Source organism: Bison bison, unplaced genomic scaffold, assembly GCF_000754665.1.
Source record: "Bison bison bison isolate TAMUID 2011002044 unplaced genomic scaffold, Bison_UMD1.0 scf7180017858770, whole genome shotgun sequence".
Taxonomy (NCBI): domain Eukaryota; kingdom Metazoa; phylum Chordata; class Mammalia; order Artiodactyla; family Bovidae; genus Bison; species Bison bison.
Window position 1 is genome coordinate 135,376 of NW_011489342.1, and position 26,462 is coordinate 161,837.

Below are 26,462 nucleotides of genomic sequence, written 5' to 3' on the forward strand. Positions count from 1 at the left end.
TTAATGATATTGATAAGCTTCATAAGCTTCTTTACCAAAAATTGTCTATTCAAGTCTTTTGCCTATTTTTTAATGGGTTTTGTTGTTGTTGACATTTTTAACATAAACTGGATATTAACCCCTTGTCAATTAAACGGTTTGCAAGTATTTTCTCATATTCTGCAGATCGCTTTTTACTTACTCCCTTGTTACCTTTGCTGCACCCTGCAGCTTGTCGTAGCACTTTACAGCCAAGCTACTGCGCAAGTCAGATAGCAACGCCCCAGATGCCTTCTGGGGGTTGTAGTCCTGAGTATGAGAGGAGGGTGGAAGGCCGAGAATTATTTTTCAATGTGGTTGGCATCAGATTTCTTGTGGCGGGGCTGGAATGAACCACTGCCTGGTCCTCATTAGCAGAGGGAGAGATTTCGATCAGTTCCCCTTTTCTGTCCTTGAGCAGTTCTTCGGACCCGGGTTCTGAGAAGACCCTCTTCCCCACCTTGGCTTCCGGTGCAGGCGAGTTCCTCCTGCTCCCTCCAGCTTCCCGCCCCAGGGCCCCCGTGGGTTGGGCCTCCCTGGGGGCGGGGCTCGTGCAGGAGGGGCGGGGCGTCCAGGCTTGTCCACCGGCCGGCGTTTCTGAGGCCGGTGGCCACCCAGCGACCTCTTCTCGAACCGCGAGGCAAAAGAGGCCAGGTCCATGGATCGAGCGGCGGTGGCAAGGGTGGGCGCGGTAGCGAGCGCCAGCGTGTGCGCCCTGGTGGCGGGGGTGGTGCTGGCCCAGTACATATTCACCTTGAAGAGAAAGACAGGCCGGAAGACCAAGATCATCGAAATGGTGAGTGTGGGGGCTTGTCGTGCCGGGGCGCGTGAGGGGTCGGGGTGGTCCGTCCGGCCTCGCCTTCCCGCGCCGACCTCTGCTGGAATGCTGGGGGCCCACTGGGGACCCGTTCGTCCCGCCTGGGACGACCCCACGGGCCCGATGACCTGGTCTGGACCCTTGACGGCAGCGCTCGGCTTCCCGTGGGCTTAGTTATGTCTATTTGAAACAAAAAGGCAGCAAATAGGTAATTCGGGGAAAAAACTACCTCCCGCAGCAACACCCGCTTTTTCAAGAAATGGAACTTCCTGGGGATGTTTCGCCCTCCTCCTGGCATCCCGGGTCAAACCGTTGCAACAATCCAATTCTGACGGTGGTTTTTGCATCATGGCCAGGATGAGCTCGGTTATGACAAGATGTAACTTGTCCGTGGTTAAAGAAATGACAGTTAACCCAGTTGGAGCTCAGAATAGTTTATTTTGTATTTGAAATGTTACTCCTTCCTGTCTCAAACTGCTGGGAAGTATCTTTGTGTTCATTTTTTCCCCCCACCAAACCTCTTACATAACGTTTTAGAAATTTATTTCCAATTTTATTGTAAGATAGTATTTGAAGAATTCCATTTGAGGTGCATTATAGGCAATATTTGCTCCAAAGTTGGGGATATTTTGTGTTTTAGTTAGAGCCCACTCATCAAGACAATTTTTCTCAGTGAGTTGCATTCTTTGAATAGTCCTGTGTATACTCCCAATAATATACTACACACATGAACTTCTAGGATCTAGTATTGACAGATCAGAGGACAGTTTACCACTGTACTAAATAATGTAATTTTAGGTTCATGTCTGGGACTACGTAGCTTCAACTTTATGTTCTAATTGAGCACAGAAACTATTTGTCCCAATCTTTGCTCTTGGCCCTGGGCTGAATACAAAAATATTCTTTCATAAATAAAAGTTTAAAAAATGTTAATTCCCCACATGTTTCTTATGCCAATAGTTTTGCTTATTGCTAGGATTAAATTAGTCTTAGATTATTATTGCAGTCTTTTCTCCATTTCTGTACTCATAAGAGCAAATATTGTTAATCTCAAAATTTTCATTTTGTTTATGTTGCTATCCTGCATAGAAAACATTGGTGGCTTCCTTTTGTTCCAAACCAAAAATGTATAATATATGTGTGGGGGAAAAAACCCCACATTGCCATACCTTCTTGTATGTACTTGGACTGTGCGTTGGTCTATCACTTCTCTTCTAAACCAAGTAGAGGTAAAAAAAGTCAGTGCTTTCACAAAATCCACAATGAAGCCATAATCTTTAAATATACATAATGTGTAATATTAATTCAGGCATAAGGACAAGTAGTATTGTGGCTGCAGCATAATATACAGATGTGTGTTTGGAAGGAAGAGATAGGGAATGTGGACAAGGAGACAAAATTGTAAAGGAATGTTGTAAAGCCATTCCAAACAGTTTGCCCTTTATTTTTTAGGCAGTGGGGAGCCATGAAAGGTAGTTGGACAGGATAATTGCATGTTCAAAAATTTATTTTATAAAGATCACTTAGGAGAAGGTGAAAGGGGAGTGCCTGGAAAAAAGGAAATAATTTAGGAGGATGTTGGCAGTATTCCTTGTGAAAGATGATTAGAGCCTAGACTAGAAAATGAGAGCTCAGAGGATGAACATTTCAGAGATAAAATCAACAGGACTTGGCAGTACAAACTCTGGACTCATACAAACCTAGCGCTGAATCTAGGCTTTCTCATTTATCAAGCTATGTGATCTTGAGCCGGCTTTTTAACTTCTCTGACCCTGCTCACCTATTAATTGGAAGATCATAATACTGCCTACTTCATGGGGTAGTTAGGAAGTTACATGAAATAACACAGTGGGCATAATTGCTATCATTTGGGAGCTTATCATTATTTAGGATCATTAAAGAGATTAATCACATTGTGGGGATTGCAAACTAAATGGTAATAACGGCTACATTATTAGCCAAGATCAAAAGGGGGAGAGAGAGAGCAGACAGGGACAAAGTGGAGCAAATTCACTTTGTCCTGTTTAGCCAAGTAGAAATGTCCATAAATTAGTTACATTAAGTAAAGAGCTTTGAAAAGCAATTATTGCCATATAGTGGCCCATAGTAATATACAGTATATACTTTACCTGTTGCTATTATTAGCAACAGCAACTGAAAGTGTAGTGCTGGAATTGAGAAGCTAGATTGGGATTAGCACCAGTACTTTCTGAAATGTCTAACTTCTTGGCAGTAATAGTGAAAATGGTTATGATTTCTCATCCAAAACTTTGCAGCAGGATGAAAAGAGAAACCTTGAGAATACTGACAAATAACGGGTGTTCAGTGAAGAAAACAGAGATCTCAGATGTGGAAAAAGAGAACGCATTACCAAAAAGAAGGGTCAGAGTCAGCAGTGTCAGTCTGCACAGGTCACATGTTGAACTCAAAGCTATGTGCGTTAGACAGCCACTAAAAGAACAACAAAGTGAAGAAGACCAGAAAGTGACTATTAAATGCAAAAATACTCATGCCTTCAGCGTATGTTGTTTTTTGCTTAGGTTTTGAGCGGTTGGCAACGTGACCATTTTGGCAGGCAGGACAGTGAGAATGCTTAATGAAATGAGAGGAGGAAAGGGAATAATCAATCAAGCTGAGTACTAGAGAAGATAGGAAGGCTGGGGATAGAGAACACAGGTGGACAGGTAACCTTTTAAAGAAATAAGGAACAGTCCTCTCTCTTTAAGAACGTGCAATAGTCACTCACTATCCTTGGGCGGCTGGTTCCCACTCCCTTGAATACCAAACTCCAAGGATGCTCAAGGCCCTTTTATAAAATGGTAAATAGTTTTAATTATAACCTATGCACTATCTCCAATATAGTTTAAATAGTCTCTGCTGCTGCTACTGCTAAGTCGATTCAGTCGTGTCCGACTCTATGCGACCCCATAGACGGCAGCCCACCAGGCTCCCCCGTCCCTGGGATTCTCCAGGCAAGAACACTGGAGTGGGTTGTCATTTCCTTCTCCAATGCAGGAAAGTGAAAAGTGAAAGGGAAGTTGCTCAGTCATGTCCGACTCTTCACGACCCCATGGACTGTAGCCTACCAGGCTCCTCCATCCATGGGATTTTCCAGGCAAGAGTACTGGAGTGGGGTGCCACTGCCTTAGCCCAAGTCAAAAAAAAAAACTTATATATGTATCTGTATAATCCCTTAGCCAGATTCAGTTTCATTGCTCAGAGTTAAGTACGCTCTGAAAGAATTTTATTAACTTGCCTCAAACATAGTATAAAAAAGGTATACTTCTAATATCTAATACAGTGTAAATATTATGTAAACAGTTGTAAATACAATGTAAGTGGTGTGTAAATTGTTGCCAGGGAGAAGCAAATTCAAGTTTTGCTTTTTGAAACTGTCTGGACTTTTTTTCCCACGTATTTTCAGTCCTTGGTTGATGGTATCACTGATGTGGAACATACAGGTATGGACGGCTGACTGTACCACTCACTGGTGGTACACTGGTTTAGAGGTGTTTATTCCAGCATATTTTAATTTACATTATGTCTTATTTTCAGCCTTACACCAACTGCGTCTACTTACTTCATTCTTTGTTTCTGTCCAGTTGACTTAATTTCTCCTACTAAATGGCACCTCTTTCCAATTTTTATATATCAACTCTTTTCCTTTTTTCTTCATTAGCAGAGTATATTCTAGTTATACTTTTTACCAACAGATTAACACTTATTTTTCTCCAATAGGAAACTAATTCCAAAAAAGGAAATGAAATGGTTTAATGTCATTCAGGTTTTCTCATATCCTTTATTGAATTCTCCCAAAGTAATTGGAAGGGGGCAGTCAAAGGTACAAACTTACAGTTATAAGATAAATAAGCACTAGAGTTGTAATGTACAACCCTAGCTAACACTATGACTGTGGCTAACACTGCTGTAGGATATATAGGAAGGTTAGAGATTAAATCCTAAAAGTTTTTATCACAAAGAGAAACTTTTTTTTCTTTTGCTTTCTTACTGTATAAGATGAATGCTGAGTAAACTGATTACGGTATTCATTTCACAATGTACATATGTCAAACCATTATGCTGTATACCTTAAATTTATAATGATGTATGTTACTTATATCTATATAAATCTGGAGTGGGGAGATTCTCCCGAAGTAGGCGTATCTAACAAATGAAATAAAATGGGAACACAAAACCAGAATAAATGTATAGTCTTAACACTATTCCCTAAAGAGCAACAGAGAAGGTGGAAATTATTTGGACAGCAGGAATAAGGGAGATGGAACTGCCACTTGAAGCTCCCCAACCAGTTTAAACTGTCATTTCTAATTTAAACACGTCTCAAGTATTTATGGCTTCCTCGTGAACATCAGCAATTATTCCTTAAATAGCTGGTGCTGTTTTTGAAACCTTAGTGTGTTTCCTTCCTAGAGATAAACTTCTAACAAAATCTTCCTTTCTTCTATCTTAAGATAATATCAGATGTTTTCTGAGTGCTAGTCTGTAAGTGGAAAGCCCACTATTGAATCTAAATTTAGATATATTTAGAATATGTATATATATTTAGAATGTATATATATTTAGAATGTATATATATAGAATATATATATAATTTAGATATATTTACAAAAAGGGTAGGGAAAAACCAAGATTTAAACAACTGCTTCAGGGGGTTAACACTATCACATAGGCTTTTAAAATATTTTGATAACTCAACTTTAATTTTTATCAGTACAGAAATTTATGACTTCTTAGCACATGTTTTAAATTCTTGATTTGTTCTGTGAAGCGTGTTCCCTGAATTCCTGTGGCATTTCCTGATGATTTCTCATAATTTAGCAATTTATGCACCCTCTTATATTGTTTACTATAATGTATGTTCTGGTATGTCTGGATTGGTGCCTGGTTTTTTTGTCATCCTTTTTTATTAGTTGCACTTGACTAAGAGAAACAGAGACCCCAAATCAATGGCTTTATTAAACAATACAGATTTTATTTTTCTAGTGTACAAGAAATCCAAAAGATAGCAGTTACTGGTGTTAACTAAGGGGTGTAAGGTATGAAGAGGCCTTTGAAATGTCCTTGGCTTTTCTCACGATCACAAGCTGTAGTAGTCCTGGCCAACATCTCCATCTTCCAGACAGCAGAAGTGAGGGAGCAAGGAGGAGAATACTTACTCCATAAGCAAAACTTTTTCCTTACATGTGCTTGGAGGGAATAGTGTCATATGGTCACCATAACTGTAAGTAAAGCTGAGGAATTTTGTCTGTTTGAGCAATTTAACCACCCTCTGACAAAATGGAGATTCTGTTAGTAAGAAAGGAGAGGGCATGTATGAAGGTAATCAGCAGTCTACCAGGCTACCCTGTAGTACCTGTTCTTTTTTCATATCACTGACCATTCAGTAAGTATTCAATATTTGATCAAATGAAAGTACATATAATATTACAGGTGGTCAGTCAGCTGATAGAAAAATAGACCATTCCAAGTACTTGGTAATAATAGCAATAGAGGATATAAATTCTGAATAGCTTTGATCTTCTGTCTACCCAAAGAGTAAAGATTTATTCATCCACACCTAAAGTAGCTAGATCTTAGTATTAATAGTTCCTGAGATATGGCCACTGCCTTCATAACATGCTGAGATTTAGAAGCTAACCAGCTAAATAGGTGTCACTGCTAAGTCGCTTAAGTCATGTCCGACTCCATAGATGACAGCCCACCAGGCTCCCCGTCCCTGGGATTCTCCAAGCAAGAACACTGGAGTGCGTTGCCATTTCCTTTTCCAATGCATGAAAGTGAAAAGTGAAAGTGAAGTCGCTCAGTCGTGTCTGACCCTCAGTGACCCCATGGACTGCAGCCTACCAGGCTCCTCCGTCCATGGGATTTTCCAGGCAAGAGTAGTGGAGTGGGTTGCCATTGCCTTCTCCGAAATAGGTGTCACTACTAGCTTAAAAGCTAAAGTCCTAACAGTATTTCTAGAATGAAAGAATATAAATGTTATGAGAGAGAGATCAACAGAAAGCTTTGTGGCGTTCAAAGGAATAGGAGGCGATATTGGGTAATGTTTGATAGACATGGTGATATTTGAGGGGTAGAAATCATAATGTGTCCAGTTTGAGTAAAATATATCTTCAAATAAGGAAAATACACTAAACTCTTAACTTTGTCAGAGAAAATATCCAAGGTCATCTTGAATCTCCAGATTTGCAAGTATGGAAATGTTTGTGCCAGGCATATGATTTTTGTCTTCTCAAAGCACATTTGTCATGTTTCCTGAGTGTTATCCTATGTAGCAAGTTAACCACATTTTCAACTGCAGTGACAAGTTTGATATCTTATCTAGTGAGCTATTTTCATGTTAGCTAGAATAGTTCCTGAAAAAAGTTTTAGCTTTACAAACTGGGTGTTTTTGCTTATTCTTTTTGTTGTGAACTCATTTACATGACAGATGAAGCCATCCTTGGACCAGATATTAGGTTGACCAAAAACTTTGATCAGGTTTTCCATAAGGTCTTATATACTAATATTTTTAATTTATCCAATAATTTTGTTTTCTGGCTAAAAGGTATCATATCCTTAAATCCTTTTACTGTCTTCATTTAACAAGTCCCCCCCTCTTCACATGATTCTGAGGCTTACAAAAATTTGAGAACCATTGAAGTAAACAGTTCAAATTCCTGCCACCAGCATAATTACAAATTTTACAAGTCACAAAACTTCCAGGTTAATTGCTCACAAAGAGTGAAAATTGAGGCTGCCAGAATTTACTGTATGAAGAAGAGAAAGCAGAGTGATGAGAACATAGGAAAATGAGCACTTTCATTTACTCAGGAGGTGGTATACATTGGTTAAGTAAGTAATAGTGCATGGTTAAATTATGGTACACATATATAATAAAATATTGTGCAGCTTTGAAAAAGAAAAAAGTAAATCTGTATGAGTTAACGTTTTAAAAAGCTCAAAAGATAGTAATTAGGGGAAAAAAGCAAGGTGTAGGACAGTTGTAGTTCCAGAAAAGATATACATGTATGTGCTTGTTATTGGAACTTCTTGAGAAACTATACCAGAAGCTGTTGATGGTTGTTGCTGGTGACAGTCGAACTTGGGAGGGTGAGACTATGGAGGAAACCTTCAACTTTATCATCCTTTAATGTTTCATAATGTTTGAAGTAACATGAGCATTTATTTTATTTATTTTTTTAAAACTGGTTAATGAATAGCAATAACATTTTAAAAGGTGTGTGTTGGACCACATTGTAGAAACATCTCCATTATCAGGTATTTGTAAATAATTTGCTAAAGATCCCTTGAGCTTGTTTTTTGTTTTTTTTTTAAATTTTTTAATAAATAACATCTGGAATGTGTTTTAATATGAATAATCTATTCATATTAATCTATTCATATCTCAGTGTAGCTGAGATACACTAAATTAGCATTGCTAGATCAGAAGGAGAAGAGTGTAGGAGAAGAGAGAAATAATTTTCCCTCCACCTTTCTAAATTCTCCACTGGGGACCCCATAGCAAGACAAACTAACAAGAGAGAAACTAACAAGCTCACTAACATGTACAATACCAAGGGAAAGTGAGTAACTCCTGGATGGCTTAGAATTATACCATCTGAAGCTAAAGGCAAAAAGAAGAGTGTAGAAGAGGTGTGGAGGAAGCGAAGTTGATAAACCTGACCTAGGTTGATACTCAGATTGAAGTGCATTCTCCATTGATAGATTTCTTGTGCTTTAATCATCTTCTCTTCCTCGTACAAAGGGCGATGCAGACGGAGATTTCTTTTATTAAAAAATACAAATTTCCCTTGGTGGTTTAGTTGCTAAGTTGTGTCCGACTCTTGCAACCCCTTGGACTGTAGCCTGCCAGGCTCCTCTGTTCCTTGGTATCTCTAGGCAAGAATGCTGGATTGGGTTGCCATTTCCTTCTCCAGGGAATCTTCCCGACTCAGGAATTGAACCCAGGCCTCCTGCATTGCGGGCAGATTCTTTACCAACTGACCTACAAGGGTAATGTCTACTCTGTTTTCTAAGCTTCTCTGTGTCTGCTGTTTCTCTGAAATAATCAGCTCAAAATAATCCTTATGCAAAAAAGGTACACCTTGGGGTGGCAAATCTGCCACCCAGGAGGAGCAGGAATTAAAATAAGCCTGGAGTAAAGAGAATGACTGTGCTCTCTAGACGGCCATCGGAGCAGCAGAAAGAGGAGGGCTGAAAGTTGACATGTTGCAGAAGTGAAATATACAGGATCTGAAAGGGAGCAGAGTTTGTAACCCCAAAATACGCCTCTGTGGTATCTGGGTTATTTTAGGCTGTTTCTCTGTTTTTTTTTGTTTTTTTTTTTAAGGAAAAAAAACAGCTGACGCGAGAGAAACTCTGAGAAATAAGCAGAAGTTACTCTTTGATAAGAGCAATTTACACTTCTAAGGAAAATTTCCATTTATAGGGTTGTCTCCCTTTCTGTACCAGGAAGAGGGCAATGACTGAGTCTGTTGAAACTCTTGGGCTTCCCAGGTGGCTCAGTAATTTAAAAAAAAATCCACCTGTTGATGTAGGAGAGGCAAGAGATGCGGGTTCGTTCCCTGGAAGATCCCGGGAGGAGGAAATGGCAACCCACTCCTGTATTCTTGCCTGAAAATTCCATGGACAAAGGAGCCTGGCAGGCTGCAGTCCGTGAAGTTGAAAAGAGATGGACACAACTGAGCACATAAACACATAAAAACTCTTAAAAATCTCAACTCCACATAACCATACCCTTGTTTATTGAGCTTTGCCTGAAAACCTGGCTTTTCTTCCCCCGCATCTTTTGTCTTTAGCTAAAGATGGTATGTAGGTGATGTGCTGTGCTTAGCTACTCAGTCGTGTCCGACTGTTTGTGACCCCATGGACTGTAAGCCCCCAGGCTCCTCTGTCCATGGGGATTCACCAGGCAAGAATACTGGAGTGGGTGCCATGCCCTCCTCCAGGGGATCTTCCCAAGCCAGGGATCAAACCCAGATCTCCTGCATTGCAGGTGGAGTCTTTGCCATCTGAGCCACTGATGGCTTGGGTCATTTTGGAAGTTAACTCAGTTTTCTTGGGTATCTCTGATGTATACAGGAAGTATACTGTATATGTTACTAAACTTGTTTTTCTCCTGCTAATCTGTCTTTCATTACAGTGGAGTCTCAGCCAGTAACCTAGAAGGGTAGAGGGAAAATTGTTTTCCCTCCCCCACAGATTTAATAATTTTGCAAAGTGTTTTGGATTATCCTAAATTTTCATAGCAGTTTAAATGTTCCCTATAATTTATTTAAATCATTTCCATGTATTCCTCTTTTACTTGTTTTTAAAATAATTATTGAATTAAGCATACAGAGAATCTGAAATCCTACTTCAATCTTTATTCTCCTTTAATAGGTTGTAATTTATGTCTTCACATAATAACTTATTTGAAATCTAATGTCATGAACCTTACCTGATAGATAGTGCAGTTGCTCACATGGACTGCAGTACACCAGGTCTCCCTGTCCATCACCAGCTCCTGGAGTTTACCCAAACTCATGTCCATTGCGTCGGTGATGTTGTCCCACCATCTCATCCTCTGTTGTCCCCTTCTCCTCCCGCCTTCAATCTTTCCCAGCATCAGGGTCTTTTCAAATAAGTCAGTTCTTCACATCAGGTGGCCAAAGTATTGGTGTTTCAGCTTCAACATCAGTCCTTCCAGTGAACACTCAGGACTGATCTCCTTCAGGATGAACTGGTTGGATCTCCTTGCAGTCCAAGGGACTCTCAAGGGTCTTCTCCAATACCACAGTTCAAAAGCATTAATTCTTTGGCGCTCAGCTTTCTTTATAGTCCAACTCTCACATCCATACATGACTACTGGAAAAACCATAGCCTTGACTAGACAGACCTTTGTTGGCAAAGTAATGTCTCTGCTTTTTAATATGCTGTCTAGATGGTCCCCCCTTAAAAATAACAGCGATCAGGGAACTCATGCAATTCTGCTTTTCTGCCAGCAGGTGGCAGACTTCCCCTCTCATGGCACAGTGCTTCATTTCTAAATTACCTTTCTTGTTAATACACTTTTATGTTTACTCTTTGTTGCTTTAACCTGAAGTGAAACAGAAGGTACCACCCCCACAACGTGCCATTTTGGTGTGTGAAATATTTGGCGTTGAAGGCAGTCAAGACGCAGCCGACTCAAGAAAAGCATTTTACCTACTCCTTACCTGCGTAAAAATTGAGAAAGGGGTCCTCCACCATGAGAGAGCTAAAGATCACAGTTTTCATCTGGGACATTTCCCTACATAGAGGGACAAATGTCTGCTTACCAAACGTTTGATCTTCCCCTCTTCCTGGGAATTGCCTTCCTCTTCTTTGAAGCCCCAGACCCCTGCCTTTTTCTCAGCTCAGCATTGTATAATATATAAGCCTTGATCAATTGCCTGGCTGTCTTTGGGGCTCATATCTTTGTGGACGCTCTTGTAGCTACGAAATTAATTTTTTCTGCTAATCTTTCTTTCTGGTACGGGGGATCTCGCAGGAACCTAGAAGGGTAGAGAGAAAATTATTTTTCCTCTCCTAAAAACTATTAAGCTTTGAAATTTAAGCCAAGTAAGACAGTATTTTGCTATTACAGATGTAAATACCATTTGTCTCCCTTTTTCCAATATGTGTTCTTCGTTTTCAAGGTGCTAATAGGTTAGAGTTGTTTAGCAGTTGAGGAGAGTTGCTCAATGTGTTTGGCAAGTTCCTGCTTGTAATTAGGTGGAAGTAGATGATCACAGGTTTAACATGATGTGGGTTCCTGCAAGATACTTCTTGCCTCTGTTGTATTTCCTTTGAAGACTTGTCATGGTACAGCCTTCTCATTTACCTTACCTCAGATGTCCTACTTGGAGTCTGGGTTCAAAGTAACACCATCAACAAAAATAATAATAGTTGTGTTATTATACAGTCTTCCCCCATGAACAGTTTGTCAGTTCATCTCAATTTCTTCAGTCACACTTTTAGCGTTCAGAGAGAATGAGACACGTGATCAATTTTAATATAGGGAGATAGGAAAAACTTGAGAACCTAGCCTAGCTTTATAGCATAGTGAAATGTTACAAAGAAGAAACCCACCAAAGTTCTCTAAGATAAAAAGGGACTACACCAGCATTAGAACTAGGAATTAATTAGAGACTGAGTTGCATTTGGCTTAGTTTGGCACTGTCTTATGATCTTGTATGTCCAGATAGTGCCAAACTATTTTTGCCACATGCTAGTTATTCAGTAAATGTTAATTCTTCTATCTTCTTCCTTCTATAAATAAAGCTATTCTTTTCCCATCTTGATTTTAGACATGATGTTTTCATGTAGTATGTTCATACTAAGTAATGCATTTAAAAATTATCTCTGATTTTATTTGATAACAGTATTTTATTTGAGACCTCAGATTTGGAGATTAAAAACTGAATGGTTTTATTATATCATACATCTTTCTCAGAGTTAAAAATATTAAAAAGAATGAGAGATGTACAGCATTATGCCAAATTTTGAGCAACGTTTTTTAATCTGCATTCCTGCTGTCATCTTTGTAGATGGTTCAGCTGGCCTGGGAAGCACACGTGGAGGATTGGCACATACCATCACGTCATTTTCAGTTAATTTCACTATAATTGTACAAGAAGTATGAGTTACTATAAAGGATAAAGCTACATGCGTTTGACTCACTTTTGAGTCCCCTCTAGTATACTTACAGCAAGCACAGGTCTTGATCATTATAGATTTAATTAACTCATGGGGTCTATACCATGTGTGGATTTCCAGTCATTTGATTCAGCTTTAGGGGAGTTTTGATGATTGACTCATGAATGCCTGAATTACAATTAAGCTTTTTATAAGGAATTTCTCCATTTTTAAATTATTTGCCTATTTTATACTTAATCTCCCATTGATTCTTCCTCTTTTTATTTCTGAGATACTTTATGCTGATATAAAATTAGTATATCTAGATGAGGGGGGAAAAAAGTAATCTGCAATTTTCACCAACCAAAAAAACCCCATATTTTAGTAAATGTACTCCTTTCTCTTTCCATGCATATAACTGTTAAGTATCATTTTTCCCATGGGGTCATAGTTGATAACATTGTTTTTAAAAAGATGATTCACTTGTTAATTTATTTCTTAATAACAAACACCCCTATTTTAATATTATGTTACTTCAGTATTGTATATGAATATCATCAATTATTTAGCAAGTTCTTCATTGTTGAGCGTTTAGCTTGTTTTTCGTGTTCTGTTATGATAAATAATGGATCAGTGAACATTCTTGTGGCATCTATGCCTGTCCGTGACTGTTTAAATGGAATTGCTGGAGCAAAGCCTTTTGAGTATGCTGCCAGGTTACCCTCTGGAAAGGTTGTACCAAGTTATATTTTCACCAACAGTATATCCAAGTACCTAGCTCCATGTTTTCCTGGAAGTAGGTATCTTTTTTTTCCTCATCTTTGCCAAATGATAGCTTTTTAAAAACCATGTTTCTATTACTTTTGAAATTAAACTTTTAAAATACTTGACCATTTATTTTCTTCTTTGCTGAATCATCAGTTCTTTGTCTTAATTTGCAAGAATTTTTATAAAATGCTTTTGGCCACGAGAGTATGTTAGAAATACATTTTTCAAGTTTTTTTCTTTTAATTTCACTTCCATTTTTGAGTTGCTAAATATAACCCTGCTTTTCATACCTTTGTGCTAATTCTTTATAGAATGTTTTGCTGACCTTAATTTGCACATAAGTCCTCATTTACACATTATGACTTCATTTTATAGCCAGGGTAGGAAAATATAGCATGTTGTTTAGTTTGTATAGCTTACTCACTAATTTATCCTCCCACTCATGGAATGAGGAAGGCTACTGAAGAAAAAATGGTAAAATATTATGATTTTGTCCCAGTAGATAATTTTCATTTCACTTCATAAATATGACTTAACATATACTGCCCATTGGTTCTAAGAGGTATATAGTAACATTATATACACTTTAACTTTCTTTTATTTTGGAACATATAAGTTTTAAAAAATAATCTTTATTTTCTTCTAAGTATATTATTCATTACAGAAAATTTAGAAAATACCAAGAATATGAAGAAGAAAATATAGTCATTTGTGACCCTGTCATTTCTCTTTGATAACTATTAATTGATTTTTGGAATATATTTGATTCAGTCACATTAAATGGTTATTATATTAAATTTAGTTTGTTACTGGTTTATTATTTAAACTTTTATATGTTTATTCAAAGTGAAATTAGGTATGTTTTCTCTATTTGTCTCTTTCTGAGAGACTTTTGTCTTAGAGTTTTGTACTAGTTAGTTCAGAAAAGAAATTGGATTGTCATTTCATGTGTTATAGTTTATCTGGCATGGAGCTATCTGTTAAAGTTTGAAAGAGCTCACAAATACAAAACTGACCACAAAGCTTTTTAAAGGCCACTTTCTACCACACTTATTTTTATAAGTTCTAATAAGCAACTGTTCCACTGTTGGTTTTGTTTTGGTTTGATTTGGTTAGTTAAAGTATAGCTGTGTTAGTTTCTGGTGTACAGCAAGGTGATTCAGATGTATTTTTATAGATATTCTTTTTCAGATTCTTTTCTATTATAGTTAATTACAAGATACTGAATGTAGTTCCCTGTACTATACAGTAGGACCTTGTTTATTTTATACGTAGTATAAAATTAGCTTTTCTGCTAATCTCAAACTTCTGATTTATCCCTTCTCCCACCCCTTTCCCTTTTGACAACCACAAGCTTGGTTTCTGTGTCACACATTTCATACTGAATGTAATATATGCTATCAAGAGGCTTCCCAGGTGGTGCAGGGGTTAAGAATCTGCGTGCCAACGCAGGAGATGCAGGTTTGATCCCTGGGCTGGGAAGATCCCCTGGAGAAGGAAAAAGCAACGCACTCCAGTATTCTTGCCTGGAAAATTCCATGGACAGAGGAGCCTGTGGCACTACAGTCCATGGCATGCAAAAGTCAGGCATGACTGAGCGACTGAGCACACATACGTTATCAAAACTTTTCTAAGTTACTTGGTTTCCTGGGTTATTACTATTCAAAGAAGTTTTCAGGGGGTTCTAGTTTATGTTTTCTTCTACTTGAAGAGAAGTTGCTCAGTCATGTCCAACTCTTTGCAACCCCATGGACTGTAGCCTACCAGGTTCCACCGTCCATGGGATTTTCCAGGCAAGAATACTGGAGTGGGTTGCCATTTTCTTCTGCTTATAAACTTTTAAAAACTAAAGTTATCAACCACTGATATCATCCATTTAATTTTAAATAATTCTTTGTTATAAGTTATTAGTTTATAAACTTGAATCTCTTTCAATAATTTTCTTCATTTTTTTTTTTACCTTATTATTTTTTGAGTTTGTTTAGCATAGCTGAAAGAAGGGATAGTAAGTTCATTCTTTGTACTCTCCTTTTAGGTGTGCTGGATATAATACACCAATAATAAAAGCCATTAGTAGCATAACTGTTTCTGACCATTTTTAATAGAACCCACACCAAACTAGTAATCCCAAGCAATACTGTTTCCTTTCAACATATAGAATACCAACTGTGTGATGTGGAAAGAGTCCAAAATTAAAACAAAAGTTTTTCTTGCTGTTACATTTCAGGTGCAGAAATTTAGACATAATAAAACGGGAACATCAATTTCAGTGCTGAGCATCTTGAATGTTTACTACTATTAATAGCACGTTTGAGAGGAGAGGAAGGAAGAACGACTTCCTTCATTATGGTATTGTCTTACACACAGTTTTCCTGAACTTGACCTACTTATTACAACATAATGTCATTTCCTCTAAAGGAGTTTACAGAATTTATTACTTTTTAAGTGAAAAAATAAAAAGATATAGACTATGTTCAAAAACTTCATTTGAGTTTCTGAATATTAAGTTCCTCAATCCTAGATTGTTGCATAGAGTTTTTAAGAAATGCATTGAGACCAGACCCATGGGTTTTCTGCAGTTGGTGTATATGTGTGTGAATTCATAAATGCAGCAATAAGCTGTGCTAACAGTCACCAAATAGGATATGTTTTTGAAATTACTTTAAACAAGAATAAAACTTATAGGAAAATCTTTATTTACTGTTCATTTTCCCAGCATGCAGCAGTTATTTTCAGCTCTGTTTTTGCTCATTAAATATTTTAAGCCATATTCATATAAACATTTATATCATTTATTTCAGTTACCCTGTTGAAGTTAGTTGACTCGTTTTTTTCAGAGAAGTTTTGATAGAAGTCAGATACCTAGACAGGTGTTTTGCATGTTTAAAAAAATGGTCTTGCTGTTTACATCATGCAACAATTATCAGGAACAAGTTTTGCAAGAGTCCTTATAGAGAGGATTACATCTCATCTATGAATTGTCTTCCTTATATGACTTTATTGCTTGGTTTGGAATAACTTCCTAGGGTGTCAGTCAAGTTCAGGGTGAAGTTTAAAAATACATTACATAGAGGAATGATAATTGGATTATGATAAACTTTAGTTAAGTCATAGGCTGGATTATTGAGAAATAACTGTATACCACAGGTTTTATGTGGGATTATCAAGTGTTTTTTTTCATATACAACTGTTAATTAATGCAATACCTTTATTCTCTTTAGTCCCTGACCAAAGAATAAAAATAAAATCAATTAATAAGTTATTAAGATTTAAATGGATAGATTTTCTCTGGACTTTGTTTTTTTCTTATTTCAAAACTTTTGATGGCAAAGTATGCAGTGATCATTTTTAGCTTTTCAAGTTAATTGAAAATTGACAACATCTAAACATTGTAACCAGTTATTCAGAAGTACAAATGAATACCCCTTTCTATAGTGATAAAGACAGCCAGTTGCAGTGTTATAAGGGGAGAAAAATCTGCCAAATATTTGACTCCTGCATGATTCTTTGCTCTTTGGTATATCAGTTTCAGGTTTAGAGTTTCATTAGGAGTGGTATGAGTAATTACTGTTTCTACGACAGTGAATAAAGAAACTCCCAGGCAACAAGGCCCAGTCATTGTGTCCAGAGATGAAAGTCCACTGTGTGCTGTTAAAAGAGTCTGCCTTTATGACTTTATGACTTTTTCCTGGATCTGTTAAATCTCCTCTCAAAAAAAAAAAAGATCCTAGAGCTATTTGAAACAAAATTCATTTTCTTTCATTCAGTATTTTGCGTCTGTTCTTCCTTTTTTCTGGCAAGTTTCAAAACATTGTTCTTATTGATACACATCTTTAGTCCTCTCATGTAAGTGTTATGCTGATATTATTTCCTAGAAACAGTGCTGATGTAGTAAGAAAAAAAAGTCTCCCAGGTCATCTATGTAAGTAATAAGTGACTTCTCCCAGATCTTAGATTCCTAGTCTATAATGAAAAGGAAAGTATTATCTTTCTGTTAGGGTTTTAATGATTAAATTACGCAGGCATACCTCGTTTTACATATTGCATTTTTTACAAATTCAAGGTTTGTGGCAATTCTACATCAAGCAAGTCTGTTGGCACCATTTTCCCAACAGCATTTACTCACTTTGTGTCTCACATTTTGGTAATTCTTGCAGTGTTTCAAACTTTTTCACTGTTACTGTATCTGTTATGGTAGTCTGTAATCAGTGAACTTTGATGTTACTGTTGCAAAAAAATTCTGACTTGCTGGAGGCTCAGGTGATTAGCACTTTTTAGCAGTAAATTATTTTTAAATTAAGGTATATAAATTGTTTTCTTAGACATAGAGGGACACCTCACCAGACATACAATCCCATCCCCATGGCATATACTCACCTACTGGATGGAATTCAAAGGCAGACATTGTCTTCTACATACAGTCAGGAAACAATACTCATGTTTTGTCTCTTCTCTACTCTCCTTAGAGTAACAGGACAGAACACCAAAAGAGCCAAAGCCGTCTATCCCTTAGAGACCAGAATACCCCTCTTGATAAGAAACTAGCCATCTTGGTTCTCATGCTGTATTTTGTTTTGTTTTAGGGTCAACTGGCTGAATTCTCTGCTTTAGAAATATTCTTCAAAATAATCCATCCATGTGATGTTGACTGGTTCTGATTTTTTTTTTTAAACTTTCTTTTCTGATTATGGACATGATTGGGTCAACTACTATAACATTTTAATAAGCCATTTTTCCCCCAAGGAACTCATTTATTTTATAAAGCTCAGAAAATAAAAATGGCCCTTTACTTCCATTACTGATACTGTCTTTTGTGTTCTACTTTAGATTTTCCTGTGCTTATTTAAAGATTTTCCCCCCAAAATTGGACTCTGGCTATCGATACTCTCACAACTCCTTTCACTCAATAATAGATCATGTATATCACAGTTTATCTGTAAATATTGATCTCACAGAGCAGTACTGTGTGTTGATTTACAGGCATGGATTCTGAAGTCACAGAAACCTGAGTTTGAATCCATTTCTGCCATTTGCCAGCTATGAGGATAATAGTAGCCCACACCTTCTCAGGTTATAAGATGAGATGAGATGAGGTATGTCAAGTGCTTAAAAGTGTCTGGCACTCAGTAAACATACAGTAGGTTGTAACTATTTATAGTAATCATCTTTGAGAACTGTATAATTTTTATGTGTATGCCACAATTTATTCACCTCCCTTGTATCAATAAACATTTAGATACTGGGCATTTAAGGTGTTTACAGTTTCCCAGTATTATAAAGCAACTCTGCCATATACATCCTTACAACTAAATCTTCATACACTGCCCTATTTCCTTAGGGTAAAGTCCTTAGGACATAAAGTTGGTCTGTACAAAGGGAATGTGTATTTCTAAAGCTTTTAATAGTATTTCTAAATTCCCCTCCTAAAAGGTTGTGGAACTCCAACTCCATCATTTTTTGTTGTTTTCCTTGGAGATGAAGAAGGAAATGGCAACCCATTCCAGTATGCTTGCCTAGAAAATCCCATGGATGGAGGAGCCTGGTGGGCTACAGTCCATGGGGTCGCAAAGAGTCGGACACGACTGAGTGACTTCACTTTCACTTTGGAGATGATGCGTTTGGAGTGATCTTTTAAAAAGGTATCTTTAAAATTCTTGTCAGTGCTAAGCATTTTAATATATTAGAGGACAGTTTAGTCAACACATTCATACATAGAACAGAGGTGTTTTCAGAATGGATCACCTAGCTGCCCTTAGGCCTGCATTGTTGTTGTTGAGCCACTTAAGTGTCTGACTCCTGCAACCACTTGGACTGTAGCCCACCAGGCTCCCCTGTCCATGGGATTTCCCAGACAAGAATACTGGCGTGGGTTGCCATTTCCTTCTCCAGGGGATCTTCCCAACCCAGGGATCAAACCTGTGTCTCCTGCATTGACAGGTGGGTTCTCTACCACTGAGCCACCAGGGAAGTCCTGAGCCTCCATTACTAGAATATAAAAGATTATCCTCTAAGAGGAATATTATGTTGTCAATCTTCTCATCTTATTAAAATAAGATAGTAATGCCAAATTTTTAACATTTGGTAGATATCAAGTTTGGGTAATTTGTTAGTGGCCTTTTTTAAAAAACAACTTTTAAAACTTTTTGTATCATTTGTAGTACAGAGTGCTGCTTCACAAAGTTTGATTACTGAAATGTTATGTTGGTTCAGGTTCCTTTGAGTATAGACGAGAAAAGGCTAGTATACAAACTTATTTACATGAGTGTAGCATAGCCCTGTTCCTGATGATAAAGCTTCCCAGAGCCAGTAACATAACTTATCTATCAGGCCCTGCCACATGGTATTAGCATATTTAATCCTACGACTCAGGTTAAAAACAAGACTGATTTCTCTTTAAAGGTTAAAAATATTTATATTCACAACGGTTTGCTTTCATTTCCAGCAGGAAAGGAGCTTTTTCAATTTCTTAACCATAAAAATTAATTTTCATTCTGTTCAGATTTTTTAGTAGATCCGTGCATGGTCTTGTTGAAATTTACAGTGTAGGAAAATATGGAGAAAAACATAAAAATCACTTTAAATCCCACTACCCTGCAATGAAGATTGTTAACAACTTAGCACACTTTAATGCAAATATTCTTTTTCACATGTCTTACACGAGCTAATCGTTTTAAAACTGTAAAATACACATGACAGAGTTTACCCTTTTAACTGTTTTTAAGTGTACAGTTCAGCAGCATTAAGTGTATTTGACATTGTTATGAAACCACCACCACTGCTGCCGTCCATCTCCAGAACACTTTCCGTCTTCCAAATTGAAACTCTGTACCTGTTGAGCAATAGCTCCCTGCTCTCCCCTCCCCCAGCCCTGGCAAACAGGACCTGATCTTTTTCACTTTGTATTAAAATATAATATTCGTACAGAGAAGTACACATACTACAAGTGTGCTGACAGTTGAATCACACGATGAGGAAGAGGGTGTTTTCAAGTCTTAAAACTATTGAGGTTCCTCTTTTCTTTGCAGAGCAAGTTGGCGGTGCTCTAATAGTACAAATTTACCTTCTCTTTCTTAACTGCCACATTATTTTATTTGATCCTGTTCTGTAGACTGGTGACTAGTGCAGAGCTAGCAAGCCTGTCACCCAGAGCATAATAAAGCACTGTGTAGTAATGCGTCACAAGACTGATTTTGCATAGAGCATATTAGCCAAGGCTTCTGGGACCGCCCTCGGCTGCACCTTGTGCTATATTAGTACTCCTCAGACAGGAAGAATTTTCTTTTGCTGCTGTAGCTTGTCCGGTTACTTTACAGGGTAAGTGTCTACAGTTCATATAAACAGTGAGTTTCTCTTGTTGAACTTCATCTGATTCTTAACTTGATTCTGTATCTTGTTGAAATTTTAGGCATTTAAAAATCCAAATTAAATTAAAATAGAACGATCCTGTGTAACACAAAACTTCTTTATAGTTTGCAAAGATGTGAATATGGAGAACTTTGCAGTGTCTTGGGTCTCAGAAATTCTAATTTGTAGGATCTAATTTTAAGAACATCTTGTTTCACGCATTGATATTAAGAAAAAGCCATGTACCCTCAGAAATCTCTTCAGGGGGAAGAAAAAATCTAATTTTGTTGTTCATTTAGTTGTTGTGTGACTCAGTTTTGCTGATAGCCACGTGATTTGTGTACCTAGGATTAGGAATTTTTTATTATTGCTAATAATAAAGAGAATTAATTTTTATTTTGTGCCTATAAGCTTTATCCAGGATATCATGGAATGGCTTTATATTAGTTATGTTTTATAAATTGATAAAAGCTGGATTACTGTCTGTAAGGATTAAAACATACTGTATGATGAAAATTAAGATTCAAACATATACATTACCATCGATTCAAACATATGTATTACTATAAGAGCCTAGAATGTTGTGGTTAACTGAGATTTAAATAATTGAATTGCCTTATCTTTTATAGTTAGCTAATGCAGCAGACCACTTCTTAAAGGTATTTACTTGGTTTTTATTGGCAGTCTGTATCCAAGCCCTACATCTCCGGATATTGTTTACTACCTATGCTTTTGTTGTAGGACAAATTCAAGGACAGAGTAACTCAAGAGTTTTCTGAGGGTAATCAGTATAAATTATCTATTTTCCCTGTGCCTCGGTTTTCTTATCTTGAAAAACACGATTAGGCAGTAGGGCAGAGGAGGTGTGGAGGATAGATGAATAAACGCTAAGCTCTGAAATTGGGTATTTTCATAAGTATCTATAATATTCTGAGAAGCCACGTTTTGCTATTTAAGAAAATTGGTATAAATTTCCAATTTTTAAATAGCTAAGCTTTGAAATCTGTTTTCTTCTACCTTCTTTTACTCTCCCACCTTTTGCTATTCAGTTTCATTTTTGTTTTATGTTTGTATCAAGAGACAGTTTCACTTTCCAGTTGGTACTTTTTGTTGTTGCTATTTTTTTACTGCTGCCTTGAAAATCTAATTAGGGAGAATTCTTTAAATGCCCCCCAAGAAACTGATTTTATAATGTTTTATAAATAATGAATTTATAGTTCGATTTTCCATGTGCTGATCACCCTAAGTGTCATTATTAAAAAACCACGCTTAGGACAAGTGATGTATGTTGCCAGAGATATGCAGTAAGATTTTTAGGACTATTACTGATACCCTGTCATATTATAGTAATACATACCTTTTCTTATATAAGTAGTATACAGTTTATCATTCAAAATTTCATTACTTTATTGTATAGTTTAAATGTTTCTGAAAGTAGCAAACTTAAAGCAGAAATCACAGCTTTTTAAGCTAATAATATCAATAAATTTTAATATTTTTTCACTTTCCTATAAGACAGTCAAGAGGGGCTTTAAAAGTATTCAATTTACATTCAGATACTTTAAAACTGTATAAAGGCAAGTCAGATTTTTAACTTGATATAGACATTTTCACTCATTGATTTATAAATAACTTCAAGGGGTAAAGATAATCATCTCAGAATGAAATACCACAATACCTAAAACTTGTCAGTTCTCAAGTTTATGCTATTCAAGTGAAGTTCTTACCTCTCGCTTCAGTCTTTAGCCTTGTCCTACATATTCCTTGTAACGAACACTGTTACAGTAGAGACTTTAAACTCATAGCAAAAGAACACAAAGTAATTATTTTTCCAGTTTCCACATGTTCCAGTCCACATTTAAAGATTCCAAATACTTTGAAACTTCAAAACTTTCTTTGGAGTTCATAGTTCAAGGGTAATATTTTCTATTTTTGAACAAGTCTTCTGCGCTCGATTTGTTTTTTTTCAGCAACTCTTCTCTTGAAGCATCTGCAACAGATGACTGCTGGCAAAGTAAGCCAGAACTTTATATACCAAGTATAGGTTTACAAGCCTATTGGTTTAAAAATACTCTGCCCTCATTTTCAGTGTTGTCCTTAGAATACTGCCAGAATGCTGACATTTATACCTTAGTCTGTACACTTCTGTAATGATAGTGATTTTTCTATTAGGACTGTAGTATCACTTGTGTGAGATTATCTGTGAATAAGGATAAATTCTGGTCAGATTGCCATTGAGGACTAGGAAGAATGAAATATTGTCACTTGAAATTTTTGTAGTATCTAGTAAGCTATTGAGGTTTGCTTAGTCCTAAAGTTGGCCTTTATTTATTATCAGATCAAATTTCTGATCACTCTTTGTTTACATTTGTATTTTGTTTAAATAAAATTAATGAAGAGATCATGAGAAAGATGATTAACTCTTTTACCTACTAACACTGGCTTTTTTTTTCCCCCTTTCCTTTTCTACTGAACGTGAATGAAAGCTCCAAAAAGAGCCATAGTTGAGGATGGAGAGTGGAGAGGAACTGGGTCTGCTGGGCTACACATAACAAAAGATTTTAGATGCCCAGATAGTAAAATGTATTCTTCACTGCTTGAATTGTTTTCTTTTAGGTTTTTCAAATGTGTCAGAATACGTGATTTTTTTAATATAAGCTTCACTTTGACTTTTTCACATTCTCCTTCCTCTTTTTCAAGCTAATAAAATGGTTTTATTTAAATAGTGCCTTCTGAGAAATCTAGAAACCCTTTTCAGATATTAAACATTGAAGAAAAGCCATAAGCATTTCATAGTTTATATTTTGGATTCCATAAATGAAGAAACAGACTTGCCAGGTAATTTCAATGACAATATTTTTCACATGTGAAAAAATGGAGGTATCCTACTATTTAAATATTGTTTATCAATATTTAAGATATTTAAAATATCATCAATTATAAGATCATTTAAGATGCCATCAATTATAAGATCATCAACTTACTAGCAGCCCTTCTGAGAGGTGTGGGAAATACTTTTTCAGGAAAGATATTTCCCAGTTTTATGTACTTTAAATGAAATAGGAGGTGGGTTTTAGAATTTGAGAATTTTTTTTATATCTGCTACACATGTTTTAATTATAAAGAACATTCATCTAATGTTCAACTTCTGTTACCAGAGTCTAAGAAAAAGTCAGTTTTTCCTCTCAGCTAACTTACCCTTTTTAAGTAGTGCTTTCATTATAAAATTTTGCTTATCTGGAATAAAGTGAAAGTAGAGTCATTGAAGAGCAAAAATAAATAATCTTCCTTAAGATTTATACTGCAAAAATGAAACTTAGTATAATAAGATGTCTTATCCAAAACCCTTAAATGATCATTCAGTTAAACACTATCACTTACCTGTTTTGTGCCAGACACTATGCTAGATTCAAACACAAGTCAAATCTTAGTCACAGCATTTTACAAAATTAAAGATTTTAATATGAGAAAGTTGAATAAATTTGACTTCCGTGGATTATGTTTCTCCTTACATTCTGTTTGTATATTTCTTCACTGATTCAGGATTAATAATGCATAATTTTCCCACAAACTTCGTCCTTACATGTAGAGAAGATGTTGATAAAGTACTCATGCAATACAACATTTTTTCCAAATATATACTTCACTTTAACTCTTTATTCAAATCTTATTAAACCATATAAGTTCTTATAGGAGAGCTGCAAGTTCTCCATACAAAATTTTTAGCCCCAAAGTTTGTCAGATAGAGTAAAATCTTTGCTGAGCTTCTTAGGAAAGAAAAAAGCTGCCTTCAATAACTTAGTATTACTGTCAAACCAAAAGTGTATTAACGTACAGGAAGAGCCTGAAATGTATGTGTGTCACGTGTACCTTTTTTCTCTCTCTTTTACTGTGACATCACCTGGGAAAATCCAGAAGATTGGATAATCAAGAAATGCTTAATCAAGATTCTGCTGTACATGTGAAAATGGTGGGTATTTGAATATTTCCAGTTCCATTTATTAATGGTGAATCTGCACCACTTTTACCTCTGTCTTTAACCAGATAATTAATTATGGGACTGTAACTTTACACAGATCTTTCTTCACAATGTTAGACACACAACAGAATTTCAAATACTTGTTGAATTGAATTTCCTTGGAATTTTTTTTTGCTTGAAATATAATGTGCACTAAAATGTTTTTCAGCAGATAAAATGATTACCCCATTTCTTTTTGTGCTAAATTTTCCTTGCTCAGTAACAGCACAGTTATACAACATGAGATCTTTCATCTTAGGCCTCTGAGTTAAAATTTTAACTAATTTAACTAAGCATTTAACTAATTTTTTAAAACTTTTTGAACAGCAGTAGCTTTCATTGCATTATAGACATTAGGATGAGGTAGGGAAAATACAGGCTTTGGCTTCAGAACTGGCTTCAAATCTTAACTCAGTCTTTATTAGCTGTGACACCCTTGAATGCAGGCAACCATCTCACCTTTAAGAAATACACATGAAACCACCAGCCTCCTGTTGTCCTTGTTCATATCTTTTCCCAGCTTTATTAAGATGTAATTAACGAATAAAATTATAAGATATTTAAAGTGTCCAATGTGAATATTTGATATGCGTACACATTGTGAAAGTTTACCCCCTTTAGTTACCATATCCATGACTTCACAAACCTACCTTTTTTTTTTTGAAGAATATTTGAGTTATACTTTGGGGTAAATTTCAATTATATAATAATAATCACCATGTTATACATTATATCCTCAGACCTTATTTATCTTATAATTGACGTATCCTTATACATATTTAATGAAAAAGTATATATAAAGTACTTTAAAAGCACATGGTAAGCACTCAGTGAATGTTAATCTCCTATATTATGTTAGTGTTTTATGAAAGTAGGATTTATTTGTAAATGTGGGGGAAATTATGTCTATCCTTATTCAGTCACAAAATTTTAAAAATCACTATTTCTTTCTCTCTTTTAAAGAGGACAGCTGCCCCATGATCTCTTTCTTATCTTCTCTTTCTGTTCTTTTTGTTCTTCCTTTTCTCTATTTTTTCATGCTTTTTCTTTCTAATTTTCTTTTTCTGGTCTGAACCTATAAACCAGAACTTAGCATGCAAGCAGCTTTGTGTCAACATTAGTAAATCTCTTGTTTCATTTAACTTTCCTCATCCACTGTGTGATAGGAGGTTAAAATTTATTCAGAGTGCTGATTAAGCTTGTCAGCAGTGTACTTAGAGCTCTTAGGATGAAGCATATGAAATTGCTGATTCTTTAATACATGAAATAACAGTCCAATGTTGGCAGTTTTATATAGTTCAGTCTAATACTTGAACATGATCTTTGCATCTGTTGCATGATTGGCATTTGATTTATTGATACTGAGCATAAGTATCTCTGAATTAAGTCAGTCTAAACTCATTTTCTTGCTTGAGTTGATTTTTTTTTTATGAAAATGAATACAAGTGATATAAAAAATCCTACCATATAATTTGTTGTTACCAGGATCCTAGGACCTTCTACCATGTGTCTCCTTTAGAAGCAAGTTGCAGTGTAGTTGGGGCTTCCCTGGTAGCTCAGCTGGTAAAGAATCCACCTGCAATGCAGGAGACCCCAGTTCGATTCCTGGGTCAGGAAGATCCCCTGGAGGAGGGCATGGCAACCCACTCCAGTATTCTTGTCTGGAGAGTCCCCATGGACAGAGGAGCTTGGCGGGCTACAGTCCATGGGGTCGCAGAGTGGAACACAACTGAGAGGCTAAGCACAGCAGAGCAATGTAGGTAACTTACAAAAGCACTGTGGAAGGAAAACAAGCCTTTTGAGATGATAGATGTTTAAATAATTTTCATTATAGTC

General features: G+C 36.4%; 1 protein-coding gene across 3 annotated transcripts in view; it reads left to right on the forward strand.

The window, feature by feature from the left end:
- The first annotated feature begins 585 nt into the window (after positions 1-585).
- The window catches only part of NT5C3A (5'-nucleotidase, cytosolic IIIA), a 39,270-nt gene continuing 13,393 nt past the window's right edge, over positions 586-26,462 (forward strand). The window contains exons 1-2 of one of the 3 annotated variants that reach the window (XM_010828997.1): positions 732-814; positions 24,524-24,578. In XM_010828997.1, the coding sequence (XP_010827299.1) occupies positions 24,543-24,578 (36 nt within the window). In that variant the 5' untranslated portion in view covers positions 732-814; positions 24,524-24,542. Of the gene's footprint in view, positions 815-19,184; positions 20,579-24,523; positions 24,579-26,462 lie in introns of those variants that run through there. The other 2 variants (XM_010828991.1, XM_010828984.1) reach the window with 2 other exon arrangements.